Source organism: Scyliorhinus torazame, chromosome 19 (assembly GCF_047496885.1).
Source record: "Scyliorhinus torazame isolate Kashiwa2021f chromosome 19, sScyTor2.1, whole genome shotgun sequence".
Lineage (NCBI taxonomy): Eukaryota > Metazoa > Chordata > Chondrichthyes > Carcharhiniformes > Scyliorhinidae > Scyliorhinus > Scyliorhinus torazame.
The window spans coordinates 12,592,166-12,615,484 of NC_092725.1; the positions used below are offsets into that span (position 1 = coordinate 12,592,166).

Below are 23,319 nucleotides of genomic sequence, written 5' to 3' on the forward strand. Positions count from 1 at the left end.
AGTACTGAGGGAGTGCCGCACTGTCAGAGGGTCAGTACTGACTGAGCGCCGCCCTGTCAGAGGGTCAGTACTGAGGGAGTGCCGCACTGTCAGAGGGTCAGTACTGAGGGAGTGCCGCACTGTCAGAGGGTCAGTACTGAGGGAATGCTGCACTGTCAGAGGATCAGTACTGCTGGAGTGCTGCACTGTCAGAGGGTCAGTACTGAGGGAGTGCTGCACTATCAGAGGGTCAGTACGGAGGGAGTTTCGCATTGTCAGAGGGTCAGTACTGAGGGAGTGCTGCACTGTCAGATGGTCAGTACTGAGGGAGTGCTGCACTGTCAGACGGTCAGTACTGAGGGAGTGCCGCACTGTCAGAGGGTCAGTACTGAGGGAGTGCTGCACTGTCAGAGGGTCAGGACTGAGGGAGAGCCGCAATGTCAGAGGGTCAGTACTGAGGGAGTGCTACACTGTCAGAGGGTCAGTACTGAGGGAGTGCCGCACTGTCAGAGGGTCAGTACTGAGGGAGTGCCGCACTGTCAGAGGGTCAGTACTGACTGAGCGCTGCCCTGTCAGAGGGTCAGTACTGAGGGAGTGCCACACTGTCAGAGGGTCAGTACTGAGGGAGCGCCGCACTGTCGGAGGGTCAGTACTGAGGGAGTGCTGCACTGTCAGAGGGTCAGTACGGAGGGAGTTTCGCATTGTCAGAGGGTCAGTACTGAGGGAGCGCCGCACTGTCAGAGGGTCAGTACTGAGGGAGTGCTGCACTGTCAGAGGGTCAGTACGGAGGGAGTGTCGCATTGTCAGAGGGTCAGTACTGAGGGAGTGCTGCACTGTCAGAGGGTCAGTACTGAGGGTGTGCTGCACTGTCAGACGGTCAGTACTGAGGGAGTGCCGCACTGTCAGAGGGTCAGTACTGAGGGAGTGCTGCACTGTCAGAGGGTCAGTACTGAGGGAGAGCCGCACTGTCAGAGGGTCAGTACTGAGGGAGTGCTGCACTGTCAGAGGGTCAGTACTGAGGGAGTGCCGCACTGTCAGAGGGTCAGTACTGAGGGAGTGCCGCACTGTCAGAGGTTCAGTACTGACTGAGCGCTGCCCTGTCAGACGGTCAGTACTGAGGGAGTGCAACACTGTCAGAGGGTCAGTACTGAGGGAGTGCCGCACTGTCAGAGGGTCAGTACTGAGGGCGTGCTGCACTGTCAGAGGGTCAGTACTGAGGGAGTGCCGCACTGTCAGAGGGTCAGTACTGAGGGAGTGCTGCACTGTCAGAGGGTCAGTACTGAGGGAGTGCCGCACTGTCAGAGGGTCAGTACTGAGGGAATGCCGCACTGTCAGAGGATCAGTACTTTGGGAGTGCTGCACTGTCAGAGGGTCAGTACTGAGGGAGTGCTGCACTGTCAGAGGGTCAGTACTGAGGGAGTGCTGCACTGTCAGAGGGTCAGTACTGAGGGAGTGCCGCACTGTCAGAGGGTCAGTACTGACTGAGCGCCGCCTTGTCAGAGGGTCAGTACTGAGGGAGTGCCACACTGTCAGAGGGTCAGTACTGAGGGAGTGCCGCACTGTCAGAGGGTCAGTACTGAGTGAATGCCGCACTGTCAGAGGATCAGTACTGAGGGAGTGCTGCACTGTCAGAGGGTCAGTACTGAGGGAGTGCTGCACTATCAGAGGGTCAGTACTGAGGGAGTTTCGCATTGTCAGAGGGTCAGTACTGAGGGAGTGCTGCACTATCAGAGGGTCAGTATGGAGGGAGTTTCGCATTGTCAGTGGGTAGGTACTGAGGGAGTGCTGTACTGTCAGAGGGTCAGTACTGAGGGAGTGCCGTACTGACAGAGGGTCAGTACTGAGGGAGTTAAGCACTATCAGAGGGTCAGTACGGAGGGAGTTTCGCATTGTCAGAGAGTCAGTACTGAGGGCGTGCTGCACTGTCAGAGGGTCAGTACTGAGGGAGTGCTGCACTGTCAGAGGGTCAGTACTGAGGGAGCGCCGCACTGTCAGAGGGTCAGTACTGAGGGAGCGCCGCACTGTCAGAGGGTCAGTACTGAGGGAGTGCCGCACTGTCAGAGGGTCAGTACTGAGGGAGCGCCAAACTGTCAGAGGGTCAGTACTGAGGGAGTGCCGCACTGTCAGAGGGTCAGTACTGAGGGAGTGCTGCACTGTCAGAGGGTCAGTAGTGAGGGAGTGCCGCACTGTCAGAGGGTCAGTACTGAGGGAGTGCTGCACTGTCAGAGGGTCAGTACTGAGGGAGAGCCGCACTGTCAGAGGGTCAGTACTGAGGGAGTGCTGCACTGTCAGAGGGTCAGTACTGAGGGAGTGCCGCACTGTCAGAGGGTCAGTACTGAGGGAGTGCCGCACTGTCAGAGGGTCAGTACTGACTGAGCGCTGCCCTGTCAGAGGGTCAGTACTGAGGGAGTGCCGCACTGTCAGAGGGTCAGAACTGAGGGAGTGCTGCACTGTCAGGGGGTCAGTACTGAGGGAGTGCCGCACTGTCAGAGGGTCAGTACTGACTGAGCGCCGCCCTGTCAGAGGGTCAGTACTGAGGGAGTGCCACAATGTCAGAGGGTCAGTACTGAGGGAGTGCCGCACTGTCAGAGGGTCAGTACTGAGGGAATGCCGCACTGTCAGAGGATCAGTACTGAGGGAGTGCTGCACTGTCAGAGGGTCAGTACTGAGAGAGTGCTGCACTATCAGAGGGTCAGTACGGAGGGAGTTTCGGATTGTCAGAGGGTCAGTACTGAAGGAGTGCTGCACTATCAGAGGGTCAGTATGGAGGGAGTTTCGCATTGTCAGAGGGTAGGTACTGAGGGAGTGCTGCACTGACAGAGGGTCAGTACTGAGGGAGTGCCGCACTGACAGAGGGTCAGTACTGAGGGAGTGCTGCACTGTCAGAGGGTCAGTACTGAGGGAGAGCCGCAATGTCAGAGGGTCAGTACTGAGGGAGTGCTACACTGTCAGAGGGTCAGTACTGAGGGAGTGCCGCACTGTCAGAGGGTCAGTACTGAGGGAGTGCCGCACTGTCAGAGGGTCAGTACTGACTGAGCGCCGCCCTGTCAGAGGGTCAGTACTGAGGGAGTGCCACACTGTCAGAGGGTCAGTACTGAGAGAGTGCCGCACTGTCAGAGGGTCAGTACTGAGGGAATGCCGCACTGTGAGAGGATCAGTACTGCTGGTGTGCTGCACTGTCAGAGGGTCAGTACTGAGGGAGTGCTGCACTATCAGATGGTCAGTACGGAGGGAGTTTCGCACTGTCAGAGGGTCAGTACTGAGGGAGTGCTACACTGTCAGAGGGTCAGTACTGAGGGAGTGCCGCAATGTCAGAGGGTCAGTACTGAGGGAGTGCCACACTGTCAGAGGGTCAGTACTGAGGGAATGCCGCACTGTCAGAGGGTCAGTACTGACTGAGCGCCGCCCTGTCAGAGGGTCAGTACTGAGGGAGTGCCACACTGTCAGAGGGTCAGTACTGAGGGAGTGCCGCACTGTCAGAGGGTCAGTACTGAGGGAATGCCGCACTGTCAGAGGATCAGTACTGCTGGAGTGCTGCACTGTCAGAGGGTCAGTACTGAGGGAGTGCTGCACTATCAGAGGGTCAGTACAGAGGGAGTTTCGCATTGTCAGAGGGTCAGTACTGAGGGAGTGCTGCACTGTCAGATGGTCAGTACTGAGGGAGTGCTGCACTGTCAGACGGTCAGTACTGAGGGAGTGCCGCACTGTCAGAGGGTCAGTACTGAGGGAGTGCTGCACTGTCAGAGGGTCAGGACTGAGGGAGAGCCGCAATGTCAGAGGGTCAGTACTGAGGGAGTGCTACACTGTCAGAGGGTCAGTACTGAGGGAGTGCCGCACTGTCAGAGGGTCAGTACTGAGGGAGTGCCGCACTGTCAGAGGGTCAGTACTGACTGAGCGCTGCCCTGTCAGAGGGTCGGTACTGAGGGAGTGCCACACTGTCAGAGGGTCAGTACTGAGGGAGCGCCGCACTGTCGGAGGGTCAGTACTGAGGGAGTGCTGCACTGTCAGAGGGTCAGTACGGAGGGAGTTTCGCATTGTCAGAGGGTCAGTACTGAGGGAGCGCCGCACTGTCAGAGGGTCAGTACTGAGGGAGTGCTGCACTGTCAGAGGGTCAGTACGGAGGGAGTGTCGCATTGTCAGAGGGTCAGTACTGAGGGAGTGCTGCACTGTCAGAGTGTCAGTACTGAGGGTGTGCTGCACTGTCAGACGGTCAGTACTGAGGGAGTGCCGCACTGTCAGAGGGTCAGTACTGAGGGAGTGCTGCACTGTCAGAGGGTCAGTACTGAGGGAGAGCCGCACTGTCAGAGGGTCAGTACTGAGGGAGTGCTGCACTGTCAGAGGGTCAGTACTGAGGGAGTGCCGCACTGTCAGAGGGTCAGTACTGAGGGAGTGCCGCACTGTCAGAGGTTCAGTACTGACTGAGCGCTGCCCTGTCAGACGGTCAGTACTGAGGGAGTGCAACACTGTCAGAGGGTCAGTACTGAGGGAGTGCCGCACTGTCAGAGGGTCAGTACTGAGTGCGTGCTGCACTGTCAGAGGGTCAGTACTGAGGGAGTGCCGCACTGTCAGAGGGTCAGTACTGAGGGAGTGCTGCACTGTCAGAGGGTCAGTACTGAGGGAGTGCCGCACTGTCAGAGGGTCAGTACTGAGGGAATGCCGCACTGTCAGAGGATCAGTACTTTGGGAGTGCTGCACTGTCAGAGGGTCAGTACTGAGGGAGTGCTGCACTGTCAGAGGGTCAGTACTGAGGGAGTGCTGCACTGTCAGAGGGTCAGTACTGAGGGAGTGCCGCACTGTCAGAGGGTCAGTACTGAGTGAATGCCGCACTGTCAGAGGATCAGTACTGAGGGAGTGCTGCACTGTCAGAGGGTCAGTACTGAGGGAGTGCTGCACTATCAGAGGGTCAGTACTGAGGGAGTTTCGCATTGTCAGAGGGTCAGTACTGAGGGAGTGCTGCACTATCAGAGGGTCAGTATGGAGGGAGTTTCGCATTGTCAGTGGGTAGGTACTGAGGGAGTGCTGTACTGTCAGAGGGTCAGTACTGAGGGAGTGCCGTACTGACAGAGGGTCAGTACTGAGGGAGTTAAGCACTATCAGAGGGTCAGTACGGAGGGAGTTTCGCATTGTCAGAGAGTCAGTACTGAGGGCGTGCTGCACTGTCAGAGGGTCAGTACTGAGGGAGTGCTGCACTGTCAGAGGGTCAGTACTGAGGGAGCGCCGCACTGTCAGAGGGTCAGTACTGAGGGAGCGCCGCACTGTCAGAGGGTCAGTACTGAGGGAGTGCCGCACTGTCAGAGGGTCAGTACTGAGGGAGCGCCAAACTGTCAGAGGGTCAGTACTGAGGGAGTGCCGCACTGTCAGAGGGTCAGTACTGAGGGAGTGCTGCACTGTCAGAGGGTCAGTAGTGAGGGAGTGCCGCACTGTCAGAGGGTCAGTACTGAGGGAGTGCTGCACTGTCTGAGGGTCAGTACTGAGGGAGAGCCGCACTGTCAGAGGGTCAGTACTGAGGGAGTGCTGCACTGTCAGAGGGTCAGTACTGAGGGAGTGCCGCACTGTCAGAGGGTCAGTACTGAGGGAGTGCCGCACTGTCAGAGGGTCAGTACTGACTGAGCGCTGCCCTGTCAGAGGGTCAGTACTGAGGGAGTGCCGCACTGTCAGAGGCTCAGAACTGAGGGAGTGCTGCAGTGTCAGGGGGTCAGTACTGAGGGAGTGCCGCACTGTCAGAGCGTCAGTACTGACTGAGCGCCGCCCTGTCAGAGGGTCAGTACTGAGGGAGTGCCACAATGTCAGAGGGTCAGTACTGAGGGAGTGCCGCACTGTCAGAGGGTCAGTACTGAGGGAATGCCGCACTGTCAGAGGATCAGTACTGAGGGAGTGCTGCACTGTCAGAGGGTCAGTACTGAGAGAGTGCTGCACTATCAGAGGGTCAGTACGGAGGGAGTTTCGGATTGTCAGAGGGTCAGTACTGAAGGAGTGCTGCACTATCAGAGGGTCAGTATGGAGGGAGTTTTGCATTGTCAGAGGGTAGGTACTGAGGGAGTGCTGCACTGACAGAGGGTCAGTACTGAGGGAGTGCCGCACTGACAGAGGGTCAGTACTGAGGGAGTGCTGCACTGTCAGAAGGTCAGTACTGAGGGAGTTACGCACTATCAGAGGGTCAGTACGGAGGGAGTTTCGAATTGTCAGAGGGTCAGTACTGAGGGATTACTGCACTGTCAGAGGGTCAGTACTGAGCGAGTGCTGCACTGTCAGAGGGTCAGTACTGAGGGAGCGCCGCACTGTCAGAGGGTCAGCACTGAGGGAGCGCCGCACTGTCAGATGGTCAGTACTGAGGGAGCGCCGCACTGTCAGAGGGTCAGTACTGAGGGAGCGCCGCACTGTCAGAGGGTCAGTACTGAGGGAGTGCCGCACTGTCAGAGGGTCAGTACTGAGGGAGTGCTGCACTGTCAGAGGGTCAGTAGTGAGGGAGTGCTGCACTGTCAGAGGGTCAGTACTGAGGGAGTGCCGCACTGTCAGAGGGTCAGTACTGAGGGAGTGCCGCACTGTCAGAGGGTCAGTACTGAGGGAGTGCTGCACTGTCAGAGGGTCAGTACCGACGGAGTGCCGCACTGTCAGAGGGTCAGTACTGAGGGAGTGCTGCACTGTCAGAGGGTCAGTACTGAGGGAGTGCTGCACTGTCAGAGGGTCAGTACTGAGGGAGTGCTGCACTGTCAGAGGGTCAGTACTGAGGCAGTGCCGCACTGTCAGAGGGTCAGTACTGAGGGAGTGCCGCACTGTCAGAGGGTCAGTACTGAGGGATTGCTGCACTGTCAGAGGTTCAGTACTGAGGGAGTGCCGCACTGTCAGAGGGTCAGTACTGAGGGAGTGCTGCACTGTCAGAGGGTCAGTACTGAGGGAGTGCCGCACTGTCAGAGGGTCAGTACTGACTGAGCGCCGCCCTGTCAGAGGGTCAGTACTGAGGGAGTGCCGCACTGTCAGAGGGTCAGTACTGAGGGAGTGCCGCACTGTCAGAGGGTCAGTACTGGGGGAATGCCGCACTGTCAGAGGATCAGTACTGAGGGAGTGCTGCACTGTCAGAGGGTCAGTACTGAGGGAGTGCTGCACTATCAGAGGGTCAGTACGGAGGGAGTTTTGCATTGTCACAGGGTCAGTACTGAGGGAGTGCTGCACTATCAGAGGGTCAGTATGGAGGGAGTTTCGCATTGTCAGAGGGTAGGTACTGAGGGAGTGCTGCACTGTCAGAGGGTCAGTACTGAGGGAGTGCCGCACTGACAGAGGGTCAGTACTGAGGGAGTTACACACTATCAGAGGGTCAGTACGGAGGGAGTTTCGAATTGTCAGAGGGTCAGTACTGAGGGCGTGCTGCACTGTCAGAGGGTCAGTACTGAGGGCGTGCTGCACTGTCAGAGGGTCAGTACTGAGGGAGTGCCGCACTGTCAGAGGGTCAGTACTGAGGGAGCGCCGCACTGTCAGAGGGTCAGTACTGAGGGAGTGCCGCACTGTCAGAGGGTCAGTACTGAGGGAGTGCTGCACTGTCAGAGGGTCAGTACTGAGGGAGTGCTGCACTGTCAGAGGGTCAGTACTGAGGGAGCGCTGCACTGTCAGAGGGTCAGTACTGAGGGAGTGCTGCACTGTCAGACGGTCAGTACTGAGGGAGTGCCGCACTGTCAGAGGGTCAGTACTGAGGGAGTGCTGCACTGTCAGAGGGTCAGTACTGAGGGAGAGCCGCAATGTCAGAGGGTCAGTACTGAGGGAGTGCTACACTGTCAGAGGGTCAGTACTGAGGGAGTGCCGCACTGTCAGAGGGTCAGTACTGAGGGAGTGCCGCACTGTCAGAGGGTCAGTACTGACTGAGCGCCGCCCTGTCAGAGGGTCAGTACTGAGGGAGTGCCACACTGTCAGAGGGTCAGTACTGAGAGAGTGCCGCACTGTCCGAGGGTCAGTACTGAGGGAATGCCGCACTGTGAGAGGATCAGTACTGCTGGTGTGCTGCACTGTCAGAGGGTCAGTACTGAGGGAGTGCTGCACTATCAGAGGGTCAGTACGGAGGGAGTTTCGCATTGTCAGAGGGTCAGTACTGAGGGAGTGCTGCACTGTCAGAGGGTCAGTACTGAGGGAGTGCTGCACTTTCAGACGGTCAGTACTGAGGGAGTGCCGCACTGTCATAGGGTCAGTACTGAGGGAGTGCTGCACTGTCAGAGGGTCAGTACTGAGGGAGAGCCGCAATGTCAGAGGGTCAGTACTGAGGGAGTGCCGCACTGTCAGAGGGTCAGTACTGAGGGAGTGCTGCACTTTCAGACGGTCAGTACTGAGGGAGTGCCGCACTGTCAGAGGGTCAGTACTGAGGGAGTGCTGCACTGTCAGAGGGTCAGTACTGAGGGAGAGCCGCAATGTCAGAGGGTCAGTACTGAGGGAGTGCCGCACTGTCAGAGGGTCAGTACTGAGGGAGTGTCGCACTGTCAGAGGGTCAGTACTGACTGAGCGCTGCCCTGTCAGAGGGACAGTACTGAGGGAGTGCCACACTGTCAGAGGATCAGTACTGAGGGAGTGCCGTACTGTCAGAGGGTCAGTACTGAGGGAATGCCGCACTGTCAGAGGATCAGTACTGAGGGAGTGCTGCACTGTCAGAGGGTCAGTACTGAGGGAGTGCCGCACTGTCAGAGGGTCAGTACTGAGGGAGTGCTGCACTGTCCGAGGGTCAGTACTGAGGGAGTGCCGCACTGTCAGAGGGTCAGTACTGACTGAGCGCCGCCCTGTCAGAGGGTCAGTACTGAGGGAGTGCCACACTGTCAGAGGGTCAGTACTGAAGGAGTGCCGCACTGTCAGAGGGTCAGTACTGAGGGAATGCCGCACTGTCAGAGGATCAGTACTGAGGGAGTGCTGCACTGTCAGAGGGTCAGAACTGAGGGAGTGCGTCACTATCAGATGGTCAGTACGGAGGGAGTTTCGCACTGTCAGAGGGTCAGTACTGAGGGAGTGCTACACTGTCAGAGGGTCAGTACTGAGGGAGTGCCGCAATGTCAGAGGGTCAGTACTGAGGGAGTGCTACACTGTCAGAGGGTCAGTACTGAGGGAGTGCCGCACTGTCAGAGGGTCAGTACTGACTGAGCGCCGCCCTGTCAGAGGGTCAGTACTGAGGGAGTGCCACACTCTCAGAGGGTCAGTACTGAGGGAGTGCCGCACTGTCAGAGGATCAGTACTGCTGGAGTGCTGCACTGTCAGAGGGTCAGTACTGAGGGAGTGCTGCACTATCAGAGGGTCAGTACGGAGGGAGTTTCGCATTGTCAGAGGGTCAGTACTGAGGGAGTGCTGCACTGTCAGAGGGTCAGTACTGAGGGAGTGCTGCACTGTCAGACGGTCAGTACTGAGGGAGTGCCGCACTGTCAGAGGGCCAGTACTGAGGGAGTGCTGCACTGTCAGAGGGTCAGGACTGAGGGCGAGCCGCAATGTCAGAGGGTCAGTACTGAGGGAGTGCTACACTGTCAGAGGGTCCGTACTGAGGGAGTGCCGCACTGTCAGAGGGTCAGTACTGAGGGAGTGCCGCACTGTCAGAGGGTCAGTACTGACTGAGCGCTGCCCTGTCAGAGGGTCAGTACTGAGGGAGTGCCACACCATCAGAGGGTCAGTACTGAGGGAGCGCCGCACTGTCGGAGGGTCAGTACTGAGGGAGTGCTGCACTGTCAGAGGGTCAGTACGGAGGGAGTTTCGCATTGTCAGAGGGTCAGTACTGAGGGAGCGCCGCACTGTCAGAGGGTCAGTACTGAGGGAGTGCTGCACTGTCAGAGGGTCAGTACGGAGGGAGTGTCGCATTGTCAGAGGGTCAGTACTGAGGGAGTGCTGCACTGTCAGAGGGTCAGTACTGAGGGTGTGCTGCACTGTCAGACGGTCAGTATTGAGGGAGTGCCGCACTGTCAGAGGGTCAGTACTGAGGGAGTGCTGCACTGTCAGAGGGTCAGTACTGAGGGAGAGCCGCACTGTCAGAGGGTCAGTACTGAGGGAGTGCTGCACTGTCAGAGGGTCAGTACTGAGGGAGTGCCGCACTGTCCGAGGGTCAGTACTGAGGGAGTGCCGCACTGTCAGAGGTTCAGTACTGACTGAGCGCTGCCCTGTCAGACGGTCAGTACTGAGGGAGTGCAACACTGTCAGAGGGTCAGTACTGAGGGAGTGCCGCACTGTCAGAGGGTCAGTACTGAGGGCGTGCTGCACTGTCAGAGGGTCAGTACTGAGGGAGTGCCGCACTGTCAGAGGGTCAGTACTGAGGGAGTGCTGCACTGTCAGAGGGTCAGTACTGAGGGAGTGCCGCACTGTCAGAGGGTCAGTACTGAGGGAATGCCGCACTGTCAGAGGATCAGTACTGTGGGAGTGCTGCACTGTCAGAGGGTCAGTACTGAGGGAGTGCTGCACTGTCAGAGGGTCAGTACTGAGGGAGTGCTGCACTGTCAGAGGGTCAGTACTGAGGGAGTGCCACACTGTCAGATGGTCAGTACTGAAGGAGTGCCGCACTGTCAGAGGGTCAGTACTGAGGGAATGCCGCACTGTCAGAGGATCAGTACTGAGGGAGTGCTGCACTGTCAGAGGGTCAGTACTGAGGGAGTGCTGCACTATCAGATGGTCAGTACGGAGGGAGTTTCGCACTGTCAGAGGGTCAGTACTGAGGGAGTGCTACACTGTCAGAGGGTCAGTACTGAGGGAGTGCCGCAATGTCAGAGGGTCAGTACTGAGGGAGTGCTACACTGTCAGAGGGTCAGTACTGAGGGAGTGCCGCACTGTCAGAGGGTCAGTACTGACTGAGCGCCGCCCTGTCAGAGGGTCAGTACTGAGGGAGTGCCACACTCTCAGAGGGTCAGTACTGAGGGAGTGCCGCACTGTCAGAGGATCAGTACTGCTGGAGTGCTGCACTGTCAGAGGGTCAGTACTGAGGGAGTGCTGCACTATCAGAGGGTCAGTACGGAGGGAGTTTCGCATTGTCAGAGGGTCAGTACTGAGGGAGTGCTGCACTGTCAGAGGGTCAGTACTGAGGGAGTGCTGCACTGTCAGACGGTCAGTACTGAGGGAGTGCCGCACTGTCAGAGGGCCAGTACTGAGGGAGTGCTGCACTGTCAGAGGGTCAGGACTGAGGGAGAGCCGCAATGTCAGAGGGTCAGTACTGAGGGAGTGCTACACTGTCAGAGGGTCAGTACTGAGGGAGTGCCGCACTGTCAGAGGGTCAGTACTGAGGGAGTGCCGCACTGTCAGAGGGTCAGTACTGACTGAGCGCTGCCCTGTCAGAGGGTCAGTACTGAGGGAGTGCCACACCATCAGAGGGTCAGTACTGAGGGAGCGCCGCACTGTCGGAGGGTCAGTACTGAGGGAGTGCTGCACTGTCAGAGGGTCAGTACGGAGGGAGTTTTGCATTGTCAGAGGGTCAGTACTGAGGGAGCGCCGCACTGTCAGAGGGTCAGTACTGAGGGAGTGCTGCACTGTCAGAGGGTCAGTACGGAGGGAGTGTCGCATTGTCAGAGGGTCAGTACTGAGGGAGTGCTGCACTGTCAGAGGGTCAGTACTGAGGGTGTGCTGCACTGTCAGACGGTCAGTACTGAGGGAGTGCCGCACTGTCAGAGGGTCAGTACTGAGGGAGTGCTGCACTGTCAGAGGGTCAGTACTGAGGGAGAGCCGCACTGTCAGAGGGTCAGTACTGAGGGAGTGCTGCACTGTCAGAGGGTCAGTACTGAGGGAGTGCCGCACTGTCAGAGGGTCAGTACTGAGGGAGTGCCGCACTGTCAGAGGTTCAGTACTGACTGAGCGCTGCCCTGTCAGACGGTCAGTACTGAGGGAGTGCAACACTGTCAGAGGGTCAGTACTGAGGGAGTGCCGCACTGTCAGAGGGTCAGTACTGAGGGCGTGCTGCACTGTCAGAGGGTCAGTACTGAGGGAGTGCCGCACTGTCAGAGGGTCAGTACTGAGGGAGTGCTGCACTGTCAGAGGGTCAGTACTGAGGGAGTGCCGCACTGTCAGAGGGTCAGTACTGAGGGAATGCCGCACTGTCAGAGGATCAGTACTGTGGGAGTGCTGCACTGTCAGAGGGTCAGTACTGAGGGAGTGCTGCACTGTCAGAGGGTCAGTACTGAGGGAGTGCTGCACTGTCAGAGGGTCAGTACTGAGGGAGTGCCGCACTGTCAGAGGGTCAGTACTGACTGAGCGCCGCCTTGTCAGAGGGTCAGTAGTGAGGGAGTGCCACACTGTCAGAGGGTCAGTACTGTGGGAGTGCCGCACTGTCAGAGGGTCAGTACTGAGGGAGTGCCGCACTGTCAGAGGGTCAGTACTGAGTGAATGCCGCACTGTCAGAGGATCAGTACTGAGGGAGTGCTGCACTGTCAGAGGGTCAGTACTGAGGGAGTGCTGCACTATCAGAGGGTCAGTACTGAGGGAGTTTCGCATTGTCAGAGGGTCAGTACTGAGGGAGTGCTGCACTATCAGAGGGTCAGTATGGAGGGAGTTTTGCATTGTCAGTGGGTAGGTACTGAGGGAGTGCTGTACTGTCAGAGGGTCAGTACTGAGGGAGTGCCGTACTGACAGAGGGTCAGTACTGAGGGAGTGCCGCACTGTCAGAGGGTCAGTACTGAGGGAGTTAAGCACTATCAGACGGTCAGTACGGAGGGAGTTTCGCATTGTGAGAGAGTCAGTACTGAGGGCGTGCTGCACTGTCAGAGGGTCAGTACTGAGCGAGTGCTGCACTGTCAGAGGGTCAGTACTGAGGGAGCGCCGCACTGTCAGAGGGTCAGCACTGAGGGAGCGCCGCACTGTCAGAGGGTCAGTACTGAGGGAGTGCCGCACTGTCAGAGGGTCAGTACTGAGGGAGCGCCGCACTGTCAGAGGGTCAGTACTGAGGGAGTGCCGCACTGTCAGAGGGTCAGTACTGAGGGACTGCTGCACTGTCAGAGGGTCAGTAGTGAGGGAGCGCTGCACTGTCAGAGGGTCAGTACTGAGGGAGTGCTGCACTGTCAGAGGGTCAGTACTGAGGGAGTGCTGCACTGTCAGAGGGTCAGTACTGAGGGATTGCTGCACTGTCAGAGGTTCAGTACTGAGGGAGTGCCGCACTGTCAGAGGGTCATTACTGGGGGAGTGCTGCACTGTCAGAGGGTCAGTACTGAGGGAGTGCCGCACTGTCAGAGGGTCAGTACTGACTGAGCGCCGCCCTGTCAGAGGGTCAGTACTGAGGGAGTGCCGCACTGTCAGAGGGTCAGTACTGAGGGAGTGCCGCACTGTCAGAGGGTCAGTACTGACTGAGCGCCGCCCTGTCAGAGGGTCAGTACTGAGGGAGTGCCGCACTGTCAGAGGGTCAGTACTGAGGGAGTGCCGCACTGTCAGAGGATCAGTACTGAGGGAGTGCTGCACTATCAGAGGGTCAGTACGGAGGGAGTTTTGCATTGTCACAGGGTCAGTACTGAGGGAGTGCTGCACTATCAGAGGGTCAGTATGGAGGGAGTTTCGCATTGTCAGAGGGTAGGTACTGAGGGAGTGCTGCACTGTCAGAGGGTCAGTACTGAGGGAGTGCCGCACTGACAGAGGGTCAGTACTGAGGGAGTTACACACTATCAGAGGGTCAGTACGGAGGGAGTTTCGAATTGTCAGAGGGTCAGTACTGAGGGCGTGCTGCACTGTCAGAGGGTCAGTACTGAGGGCGTGCTGCACTGTCAGAGGGTCAGTACTGAGGGAGTGCCGCACTGTCAGAGGGTCAGTACTGAGGGAGCGCCGCACTGTCAGAGGGTCAGTACTGAGGGAGTGCCGCACTGTCAGAGGGTCAGTACTGAGGGAGTGCTGCACTGTCAGAGGGTCAGTAGTGAGGGAGTGCTGCACTGTCAGAGGGTCAGTACCGACGGAGTGCCGCACTGTCAGAGGGTCAGTACTGAGGGAGTGCCGCACTGTCAGAGGGTCAGTACTGAGGGAGTGCCGCATTGTCAGAGGGTCAGTACTGAGGGAGTGCCGCACTGTCAGAGGGTCAGTACTGAGGGAGTGCTGCACTGTCAGAGAGTCAGTACAGAGGGAGTGCTGCACTGTCAGAGGGTCAGTACTGAGGCAGTGCCGCATTGTCAGAGGGTCTTTACTGAGGGAGTGCTGCACTGTCAGAGGGTCAGTACTGAGGGAGTGCTGCACTGTCAGAGAGTCAGTACTGAGTGAGTTCTGCACTTTCAGAGGGTCAGTACTGAGTGAGCGTCGCACTGTCAGAGGGTCAGTACTGAGGGAGTGCCGCACTGTCAGAGGGTCTGTACTGAGGGAGTTCTGCACGGTCACAGGGTCAGTACTGAGGGAGCGCCGCACTGTCAGAGGGTCAGTACTGAGGGAATGCTGCCCTGTCAGAGGGTCAGTACTGAGGGAGTGCTGCACTGTCAGAGGGTCAGTACTGAGGGAGTGCTGCACTGTCAGAGGGTCAGTACTGAGGGAGTGCCGCACTGTCAGAGGGTCAGTACTGAGGGAGTGCCGCCCTGTCAGAGGGTCAGTACTGAGGGAGTGCCGCACTGTCAGAGGGTCAGTACTGAGGGAGTGCCGCACTGTCAGAGGGTCAGTACTGACTGAGCGCCGCCCTGTCAGAGGGTCAGTACTGAGGGAGTGCTACACTATCAGAGGGTCAGTACTGAGGGAGTGCCGCCCTGTCAGAGGGTCAGTACTGAGGGAGTGCCGCACTGTCAGAGGGTCAGTACTGAGGGAGTGCCGCACTGTCAGAGGGTCAGTACTGACTGAGCGCCGCCCTGTCAGAGGGTCAGTACTGAGGGAGTGCCACACTGTCAGAGGGTCAGTACTGAGGGAGTGCCGCACTGTCAGAGGGTCAGTACTGAGGGAATGCCGCACTGTCAGAGGATCAGTACTGAGGGAGTGCTGCACTGTCAGACCGTCAGTACTGAGGGAGTGCTGCACTGTCAGAGGGTCAGTACTGAGTGGGTGCTGCACTATCAGAGGGTCAGTACTGAGGGAGTGCCGCACTGTCAGAGGGTCAGTACTGAGGGAGTGCTGCACTGTCAGACGGTCAGTACTGAGGGAGTGCCGCACTGTCAGAGGGTCAGTACTGAGGGAGTGCTGCACTGTCAGAGGGTCAGTACTGAGGGAGAGCCGCAATGTCAGAGGGTCAGTACTGAGGGAGTGCTACACTGTCAGAGGGTCAGTACTGAGGGAGTGCCGCACTGTCAGAGGGTCAGTACTGAGGGAGTGCCGCACTGTCAGAGGGTCAGTACTGAGGGAGAGCCGCAATGTCAGAGGGTCAGTACTGAGGGAGTGCTACACTGTCAGAGGGTCAGTACTGAGGGAGTGCCGCACTGTCAGAGGGTCAGTACTGAGGGAGTGCCACACTGTCAGAGGGTCAGTACTGAGAGAGTGCCGCATTGTCAGAGGGTCAGTACTGAGGGAATGCCGCACTGTGAGAGGATCAGTACTGCTGGAGTGCTGCACTGTCAGAGGGTCAGTACTGAGGGAGTGCTGCTCTATCAGAGGGTCAGTACGGAGGGAGTTTCGCATTGTCAGAGGGTCAGTACTGAGGGAGTGCTGCACTGTCAGAGGGTCAGTACTGAGGGAGTGCTGCACTTTCAGACGGTCAGTACTGAGGGAGTGCCGCACTGTCAGAGGGTCAGTACTGAGGGAGTGCTGCACTGTCAGAGGGTCAGTACTGAGGGAGAGCCGCAATGTCAGAGGGTCAGTACTGAGGGAGTGCCGCACTGTCAGAGGGTCAGTACTGAGGGAGTGTCGCACTGTCAGAGGGTCAGTACTGACTGAGCGCTGCCCTGTCAGAGGGACAGTACTGAGGGAGTGCCACACTGTCAGAGGATCAGTACTGAGGGAGTGCCGTACTGTCAGAGGGTCAGTACTGAGGGAATGCCGCACTGTCAGAGGATCAGTACTGAGGGAGTGCTGCACTGTCAGAGGGTCAGTACTCAGGGAGTGCCGCACTGTCAGAGGGTCAGTACTGAGGGAGTGCTGCACTGTCCGAGGGTCAGTACTGAGGGAGTGCCGCACTGTCAGAGGGTCAGTACTGACTGAGCGCCGCCCTGTCAGAGGGTCAGTACTGAGGGAGTGCCACACTGTCAGAGGGTCAGTACTGAAGGAGTGCCGCACTGTCAGAGGGTCAGTACTGAGGGAATGCCGCACTGTCAGAGGATCAGTACTGAGGGAGTGCTGCACTGTCAGAGGGTCAGTACTGAGGGAGTGCTGCACTATCAGATGGTCAGTACGGAGGGAGTTTCGCACTGTCAGAGGGTCAGTACTGAGGGAGTGCTACACTGTCAGAGGGTCAGTACTGAGGGAGTGCCGCAATGTCAGAGGGTCAGTACTGAAGGAGTGCTACACTGTCAGAGGGTCAGTACTGAGGGAGTGCCGCACTGTCAGAGGGTCAGTACTGACTGAGCGCCGCCCTGTCAGAGGGTCAGTACTGAGGGAGTGCCACACTCTCAGAGGGTCAGTACTGAGGGAGTGCCGCACTGTCAGAGGATCAGTACTGCTGGAGTGCTGCACTGTCAGAGGGTCAGTACTGAGGGAGTGCTGCACTATCAGAGGGTCAGTACGGAGGGAGTTTCGCATTGTCAGTGGGTCAGTACTGAGGGAGTGCTGCACTGTCAGAGGGTCAGTACTGAGGGAGTGCTGCACTGTCAGACGGTCAGTACTGAGGGAGTGCCGCACTGTCAGAGGGCCAGTACTGAGGGAGTGCTGAACTGTCAGAGGGTCAGGACTGAGGGAGAGCCGCAATGTCAGAGGGTCAGTACTGAGGGAGTGCTACACTGTCAGAGGGTCAGAACTGAGGGAGTGCCGCACTGTCAGAGGGTCAGTACTGAGGGAGTGCCGCACTGTCAGAGGGTCAGTACTGACTGAGCGCTGCCCTGTCAGAGGGTCAGTACTGAGGGAGTGCCACACCATCAGAGGGTCAGTACTGAGGGAGCGCCGCACTGTCGGAGGGTCAGTACTGAGGGAGTGCTGCACTGTCAGAGGGTCAGTACGGAGGGAGTTTCGCATTGTCAGAGGGTCAGTACTGAGGGAGCGCCGCACTGTCAGAGGGTCAGTACTGAGGGAGTGCTGCACTGTCAGAGGGTCAGTACGGAGGGAGTGTCGCATTGTCAGAGGGTCAGTACTGAGGGAGTGCTGCACTGTCAGAGGGTCAGTACTGAGGGTGTGCTGCACTGTCAGAGGGTCAGTACTGAGGGAGAGCCGCACTGTCAGAGGGTCAGTACTGAGGGAGTGCTGCACTGTCAGAGGGTCAGTACTGAGGGAGTGCCGCACTGTCAGAGGGTCAGTACTGAGGGAGTGCCGCACTGTCAGAGGTTCAGTACTGACTGAGCGCTGCCCTGTCAGACGGTCAGTACTGAGGGAGTGCATCACTGTCAGAGGGTCAGTACTGAGGGAGTGCCGCACTGTCAGAGGGTCAGTACTGAGGGCGTGCTGCACTGTCAGAGGGTCAGTACTGAGGGAGTGCCGCACTGTCAGAGGGTCAGTACTGAGGGAGTGCTGCACTGTCAGAGGGTCAGTACTGAGGGAGTGCCGCACTGTCAGAGGGTCAGTACTGAGGGAATGCCGCACTGTCAGAGGATCAGTACTGTGGGAGTGCTGCACGGTCAGAGGGTCAGTGCTGAGGGAGCGCCGCACTGTCAGAGGATCAGTACTGTGGGAGTGCTGCACGGTCAGAGGGTCAGTACTGAGGGAATGCCGCACTGTCAGAGGATCAGTACTGTGGGAGTGCTGCACGGTCAGAGGGTCAGTACTGAGGGAGCGCCGCACTGTCAGAGGGTCAGTACTGAGGGAGTGCTGCACTGTCAGAGGGACAGTACTGAGGGAGTGCTGCACTGTCAGAGGGTCAGTACTGAGGGAGTGCCGCACTGTCAGAGGGTCAGTACTGACTGAGCGCCGCCTTGTCAGAGGGTCAGTACTGAGGGAGTGCCACACTGTCAGAGGGTCAGTACTGAGGGAGTGCCGCACTGTCAGAGGGTCAGTACTGAGTGAATGCCGCACTGTCAGAGGATCAGTACTGAGGGAGTGCTGCACTGTCAGAGGGTCAGTACTGAGGGAGTGCTGCACTATCAGAGGGTCAGTACTGAGGGAGTTTCGCATTGTCAGAGGGTCAGTACTGAGGGAGTGCTGCACTATCAGAGGGTCAGTATGGAGGGAGTTTTGCATTGTCAGTGGGTAGGTACTGAGGGAGTGCTGTACTGTCAGAGGGTCAGTACTGAGGGAGTGCCGTACTGACAGAGGGTCAGTACTGAGGGAGTTAAGCACTATCAGACGGTCAGTACGGAGGGAGTTTCGCATTGTGAGAGAGTCAGTACTGAGGGCGTGCTGCACTGTCAGAGGGTCAGTACTGAGGGAGTGCTGCACTGTCAGAGGGTCAGTACTGAGGGAGCGCCGCACTGTCAGAGGGTCAGTACTGAGGGAGCGCCGCACTGTCAGAGGGTCAGTACTGAGGGAGTGCCGCACTGTCAGAGGGTCAGTACTGAGGGAGCGCCAAACTGTCAGAGGGTCAGTACTGAGGGAGTGCCGCACTGTCAGAGGGTCAGTACTGAGGGAGTGCTGCACTGTCAGAGGGTCAGTAGTGAGGGAGTGCCGCACTGTCAGAGGGTCAGTACTGAGGGAGTGCTGCACTGTCAGAGGGTCAGTACTGAGGGAGAGCCGCACTGTCAGAGGGTCAGTACTGAGGGAGTGCTGCACTGTCAGAGGGTCAGTACTGAGGGAGTGCCGCACTGTCAGAGGGTCAGTACTGAGGGAGTGCCGCACTGTCAGAGGGTCAGTACTGACTGAGCGCTGCCCTGTCAGAGGGTCAGTACTGAGGGAGTGCCGCACTGTCAGAGGGTCAGAACTGAGGGAGTGCTGCACTGTCAGGGGGTCAGTACTGAGGGAGTGCCGCACTGTCAGAGGGTCAGTACTGACTGAGCGCCGCCCTGTCAGAGGGTCAGTACTGAGGGAGTGCCACAATGTCAGAGGGTCAGTACTGAGGGAGTGCCGCACTGTCAGAGGGTCAGTACTGAGGGAATGCCGCACTGTCAGAGGATCAGTACTGAGGGAGTGCTGCACTGTCAGAGGGTCAGTACTGAGAGAGTGCTGCACTATCAGAGGGTCAGTACGGAGGGAGTTTCGGATTGTCAGAGGGTCAGTACTGAGGGAGTGCTGCACTATCAGAGGGTCAGTATGGAGGGAGTTTCGCATTGTCAGAGGGTAGGTACTGAGGGAGTGCTGCACTGACAGAGGGTCAGTACTGAGGGAGTGCCGCACTGACAGAGGGTCAGTACTGAGGGAGTGCTGCACTGTCAGAAGGTCAGTACTGAGGGAGTTACGCACTATCAGAGGGTCAGTACGGAGGGAGTTTCGAATTGTCAGAGGGTCAGTACTGAGGGCGTGCTGCACTGTCAGAGGGTCAGTACTGAGCGAGTGCTGCACTGTCAGAGGGTCAGTACTGAGGGAGCGCCGCACTGTCAGAGGGTCAGTACTGAGGGAGTGCCGCACTGTCAGAGGGTCAGTACTGAGGGAGTGCTGCACTGTCAGAGGGTCAGTAGTGAGGGAGTGCTGCACTATCAGAGGGTCAGTACTGAGGGAGTGCTGCACTGTCAGAGGGTCAGCACTGAGGGAGCGCCGCACTGTCAGAGGGTCAGTACTGAGGGAGTGCCGCACTGTCAGAGGGTCAGTACTGAGGGAGTGCTGCACTGTCAGAGGGTCAGTAGTGAGGGAGTGCTGCACTATCAGAGGGTCAGTACCGACGGAGTGCCGCACTGTCAGAGGGTCAGTACTGAGGGAGTGCTGCACTGTCAGAGGGTCAGCACTGAGGGAGAGCCGCACTGTCAGAGGGTCAGTACTGAGGGAGAGCCGCACTGTCAGAGGGTCAGTACTGAGGGAGTGCCGCACTGTCAGAGGGTCAGTACTGAGGGAGTGCCGCGCTGTCAGAGGGTCAGTACTGAGGGAGTGCCGCACTGTCAGAGGGTCAGTACTGAGGGAGTGCCGCACTGTCAGAGGGTCAGTACTGAGGGATTGCTGCACTGTCAGAGGTTCAGTACTGAGGGAGTGCCGCACTGTCAGAGGGTTAGTACTGAGGGAGTGCTGCACTGTCAGAGGGTCAGTACTGAGGGAGTGCCGCACTGTCAGAGGGTCAGTACTGAGGGAGTGCCGCACTGTCAGAGGGTCAGTACTGAGGGAGTGCCGCACTGTCAGAGGGTCAGTACTGAGGGATTGCTGCACTGTCAGAGTTTCAGTACTGAGGGAGTGCCGCACTGTCAGAGGGTCAGTACTGAGGGAGTGCTGCACTGTCAGAGGGTCAGTACTGAGGGAGTGCCGCACTGTCAGAGGGTCAGTACTGACTGAGCGCCGCCCTGTCAGAGGGTCAGTACTGAGGGAGTGCCGCACTGTCAGAGGGTCAGTACTGAGGGAGTGCCGCACTGTCAGAGGGTCAGTACTGGGGGAATGCCGCACTGTCAGAGGATCAGTACTGAGGGAGTGCTGCACTGTCAGAGGGTCAGTACTGAGGGAGTGCTGCACTATCAGAGGGTCAGTACGGAGGGAGTTTTGCATTGTCACAGGGTCAGTACTGAGGGAGTGCCGCACTATCAGAGGGTCAGTACTGAGGGAGTGCTGCACTATCAGAGGGTCAGTATGGAGGGAGTTTCGCATTGTCAGAGGGTAGGTACTGAGGGAGTGCTGCACTGTCAGAGGGTCAGTACTGAGGGAGTGCCGCACTGACAGAGGGTCAGTACTGAGGGAGTTACGCACTATCAGAGGGTCAGTACGGAGGGAGTTTCGAATTGTCAGAGGGTCAGTAGTGAGGGCGTGCTGCACTGTCAGAGGGTCAGTACTGAGGGCGTGCTGCACTGTCAGAGGGTCAGTACTGAGGGAGTGCCGCACTGTCAGAGGGTCAGTACTGAGGGAGCGCCGCACTGTCAGAGGGTCAGTACTGAGGGAGTGCCGCACTGTCAGAGGGTCAGTACTGAGGGAGTGCTGCACTGTCAGAGGGTCAGTAGTGAGGGAGTGCTGCACTGTCAGAGGGTCAGTACCGACGGAGTGCCGCACTGTCAGAGGGTCAGTACTGAGGTAGCGTCGCACTGTCAGAGGGTCAGTACTGAGGGAGTGCTGCACTGTCAGAGAGTCAGTACTGAGGCAGTGCCGCATTGTCAGAGGGTCTTTACTGAGGGAGTGCTGCACTGTCAGAGGGTCAGTACTGAGTGAGTGCTGCACTTTCAGAGGGTCAGTACTGAGTGAGCGTCGCACTGTCAGAGGGTCAGTACTGAGGGAGTGCTGCACTGTCAGAGGGTCTGTACTGAGGGAGTGCCGCACTGTCAGAGGGTCTGTACTGAGTGAGTGCTGCACTTTCAGAGGGTCAGTACTGAGTGAGCGTCGCACTGTCAGAGGGTCAGTACTGAGGGAGTGCTGCACTGTCAGAGGGTCAGTACTGAGGGAGTGCCGCACTGTCAGAGGGTCTGTACTGAGGGAGTGCCGCACTGTCAGAGGGTCAGTACTGAGGGAGCGCCGCACTGTCAGAGGGTCAGTACTGAGGGAGTGCTGCCCTGTCAGAGGGTCAGTACTGAGGGAGTGCTGCACTGTCAGAGGGTCAGTACAGACGGAGTACCGCTCTGTCAGAGGGTCAGTACTGAGGGAGTGCTGCACTGTCAGAGGGTCAGTACAGACGGAGTACCGCTCTGTCACAGGGTCAATACTGAGGGAGTTCTGCACTGTTACCTCTGCACTGTCCAGGACAGGTACAGCCGGGGTTAGATACAGAGTAAAGCTCCCTTTACACTGTCTCCATCAAACACTCCAAGGACAGGTACAGACGGGGTTTGATACAGAGTAAAGCTCCCTCTACACTGTCCCCATCAAACACTCCCAGGATTGGTACAGCACGGGATTAGATACATAGTAAAGCTCCCTCTACACTGTCCCCATCAAACACTCCCAGGACAGGTACAGCACGGGGTTAGATACAGAGTAAAGCTCCCTCTACACTTCCCCATCAAACACTCCCAGAACAGGTACAGCACGGGGATAGATACAGCGTAAAGCTCCCTCTACACTGTCCCCATCAAACAGTCCCAGGACAGGTACAGCACGGAATTAGATACAGAGTAAAGCTCCCTCTGTCTCCATCAAACACTCCCAGGACAGGTACAGCATGGGGTGAGATACAGAGTAAAGCTTCCTCTAAACTGTTTCCATCAAACACTCCCAGGACAGGTTCAGCACGGGGTTAGATACAGAGTAAAGCTCCCTCTACACTGACCCCATCAAACACTCCCAGGACAGGTACAGCACATGGTTAGATACAGAGTAAAGCTCCCTTTACACTGTCTCCATCAAACACTCCCTGACAGGTACAGCACGGGGTTAGATACAGAGTAAAGCTCCCTCTAAACTGTCCCCATCAAACACTCCCAGGACAGGTACAGCACGGGGTTAGATACAGAGTAAAGCTCCCTCTACACTGTCCCCATCAAACACTCCCAGGACATGTACAGCACAGGGTTAGATACAGAGTAAAACTCCCTCTACACTGTCCCCATCAAACACTCCCAGGACAGGTAAAGCACGTGGTTAGATACAGAGTAAAGCTCCCTCTACACTGTCCCCATCAAACAGTCCCAGGACAGGTACAGCACGGGGTTAGATACAGAGTAAAGCTCCCTCTACACTGTCCCCATCAAACACTCCCAGGACAGGTACAGCACGGGGTTAGAGCGCGTGTTGCAGGCTGCCGTTCATTCTCTGACTGTCTTTCTCTTTTGCAGATAAGATGAGACAGGGGGACAGGAAGCCGGACTCGAGTAGGCCGCCGTGCAGTCGAAAGTCCTGCTTCCCCCTCACGCGTTCCTTTGTGAAGCTGCTGTGTTGCAACAACTGCCCTCCGGTAAGTCAGTCATTGCCTCGAGGCTCCTACGGGGCTGGGTTGTCTGAGGTGCCACGCCTCTGCTGGCCTGGGTCGGCGCAAGCCCCACACTAGACACAGGAAAGGCTCAGGCTTCATTTGCGGCCTAACCCCAGGTTTGTCTTTTGGTACCGGTTTGAGATCAGGCCTTCGATTGAAACTGCCTCCTCCAGGCAGCCCAGTCGCTAACTCGAACCGCTCGCCATGTGAAAAAGAGTTTTCCGCTCGTCGCTTAGGCTTCCATTTTAAAAATCATTTAAATCTGCGCCTCCGCCCCCCCCCCCCCCCCCCCCCCCCCTCACTCTCTTTCTCTCGGTTCCGATCCTCTTTCGAGCGGGTATTAATTTTCCTGATTGACTCTGCCCATCCCCATCACGATATTGAAGTTCTCGATCAAGCCTCCTCTCCCCTTCTCCTCTCCAGACGACCATAAGACACAGGAGCAGAATTAGGCCACTCGGCCCATCGAGTCTGTCCCGCCATTCAATCATGGC

General features: G+C 57.6%; 1 protein-coding gene across 1 annotated transcript in view; it reads left to right on the forward strand.

Moving 5' to 3' along the window:
• LOC140395854 (uncharacterized) overlaps window positions 1-23,319 on the forward strand; it is a 197,274-nt gene that overhangs the window by 54,328 nt on the left and 119,627 nt on the right. Inside the window, exon 3 of the mRNA XM_072483944.1 lies at window positions 22,689-22,807. Coding sequence (XP_072340045.1) covers window positions 22,694-22,807 — 114 coding nt within the window. The 5' untranslated portion in view covers window positions 22,689-22,693. The remainder of the gene's footprint in view (window positions 1-22,688; window positions 22,808-23,319) is intronic.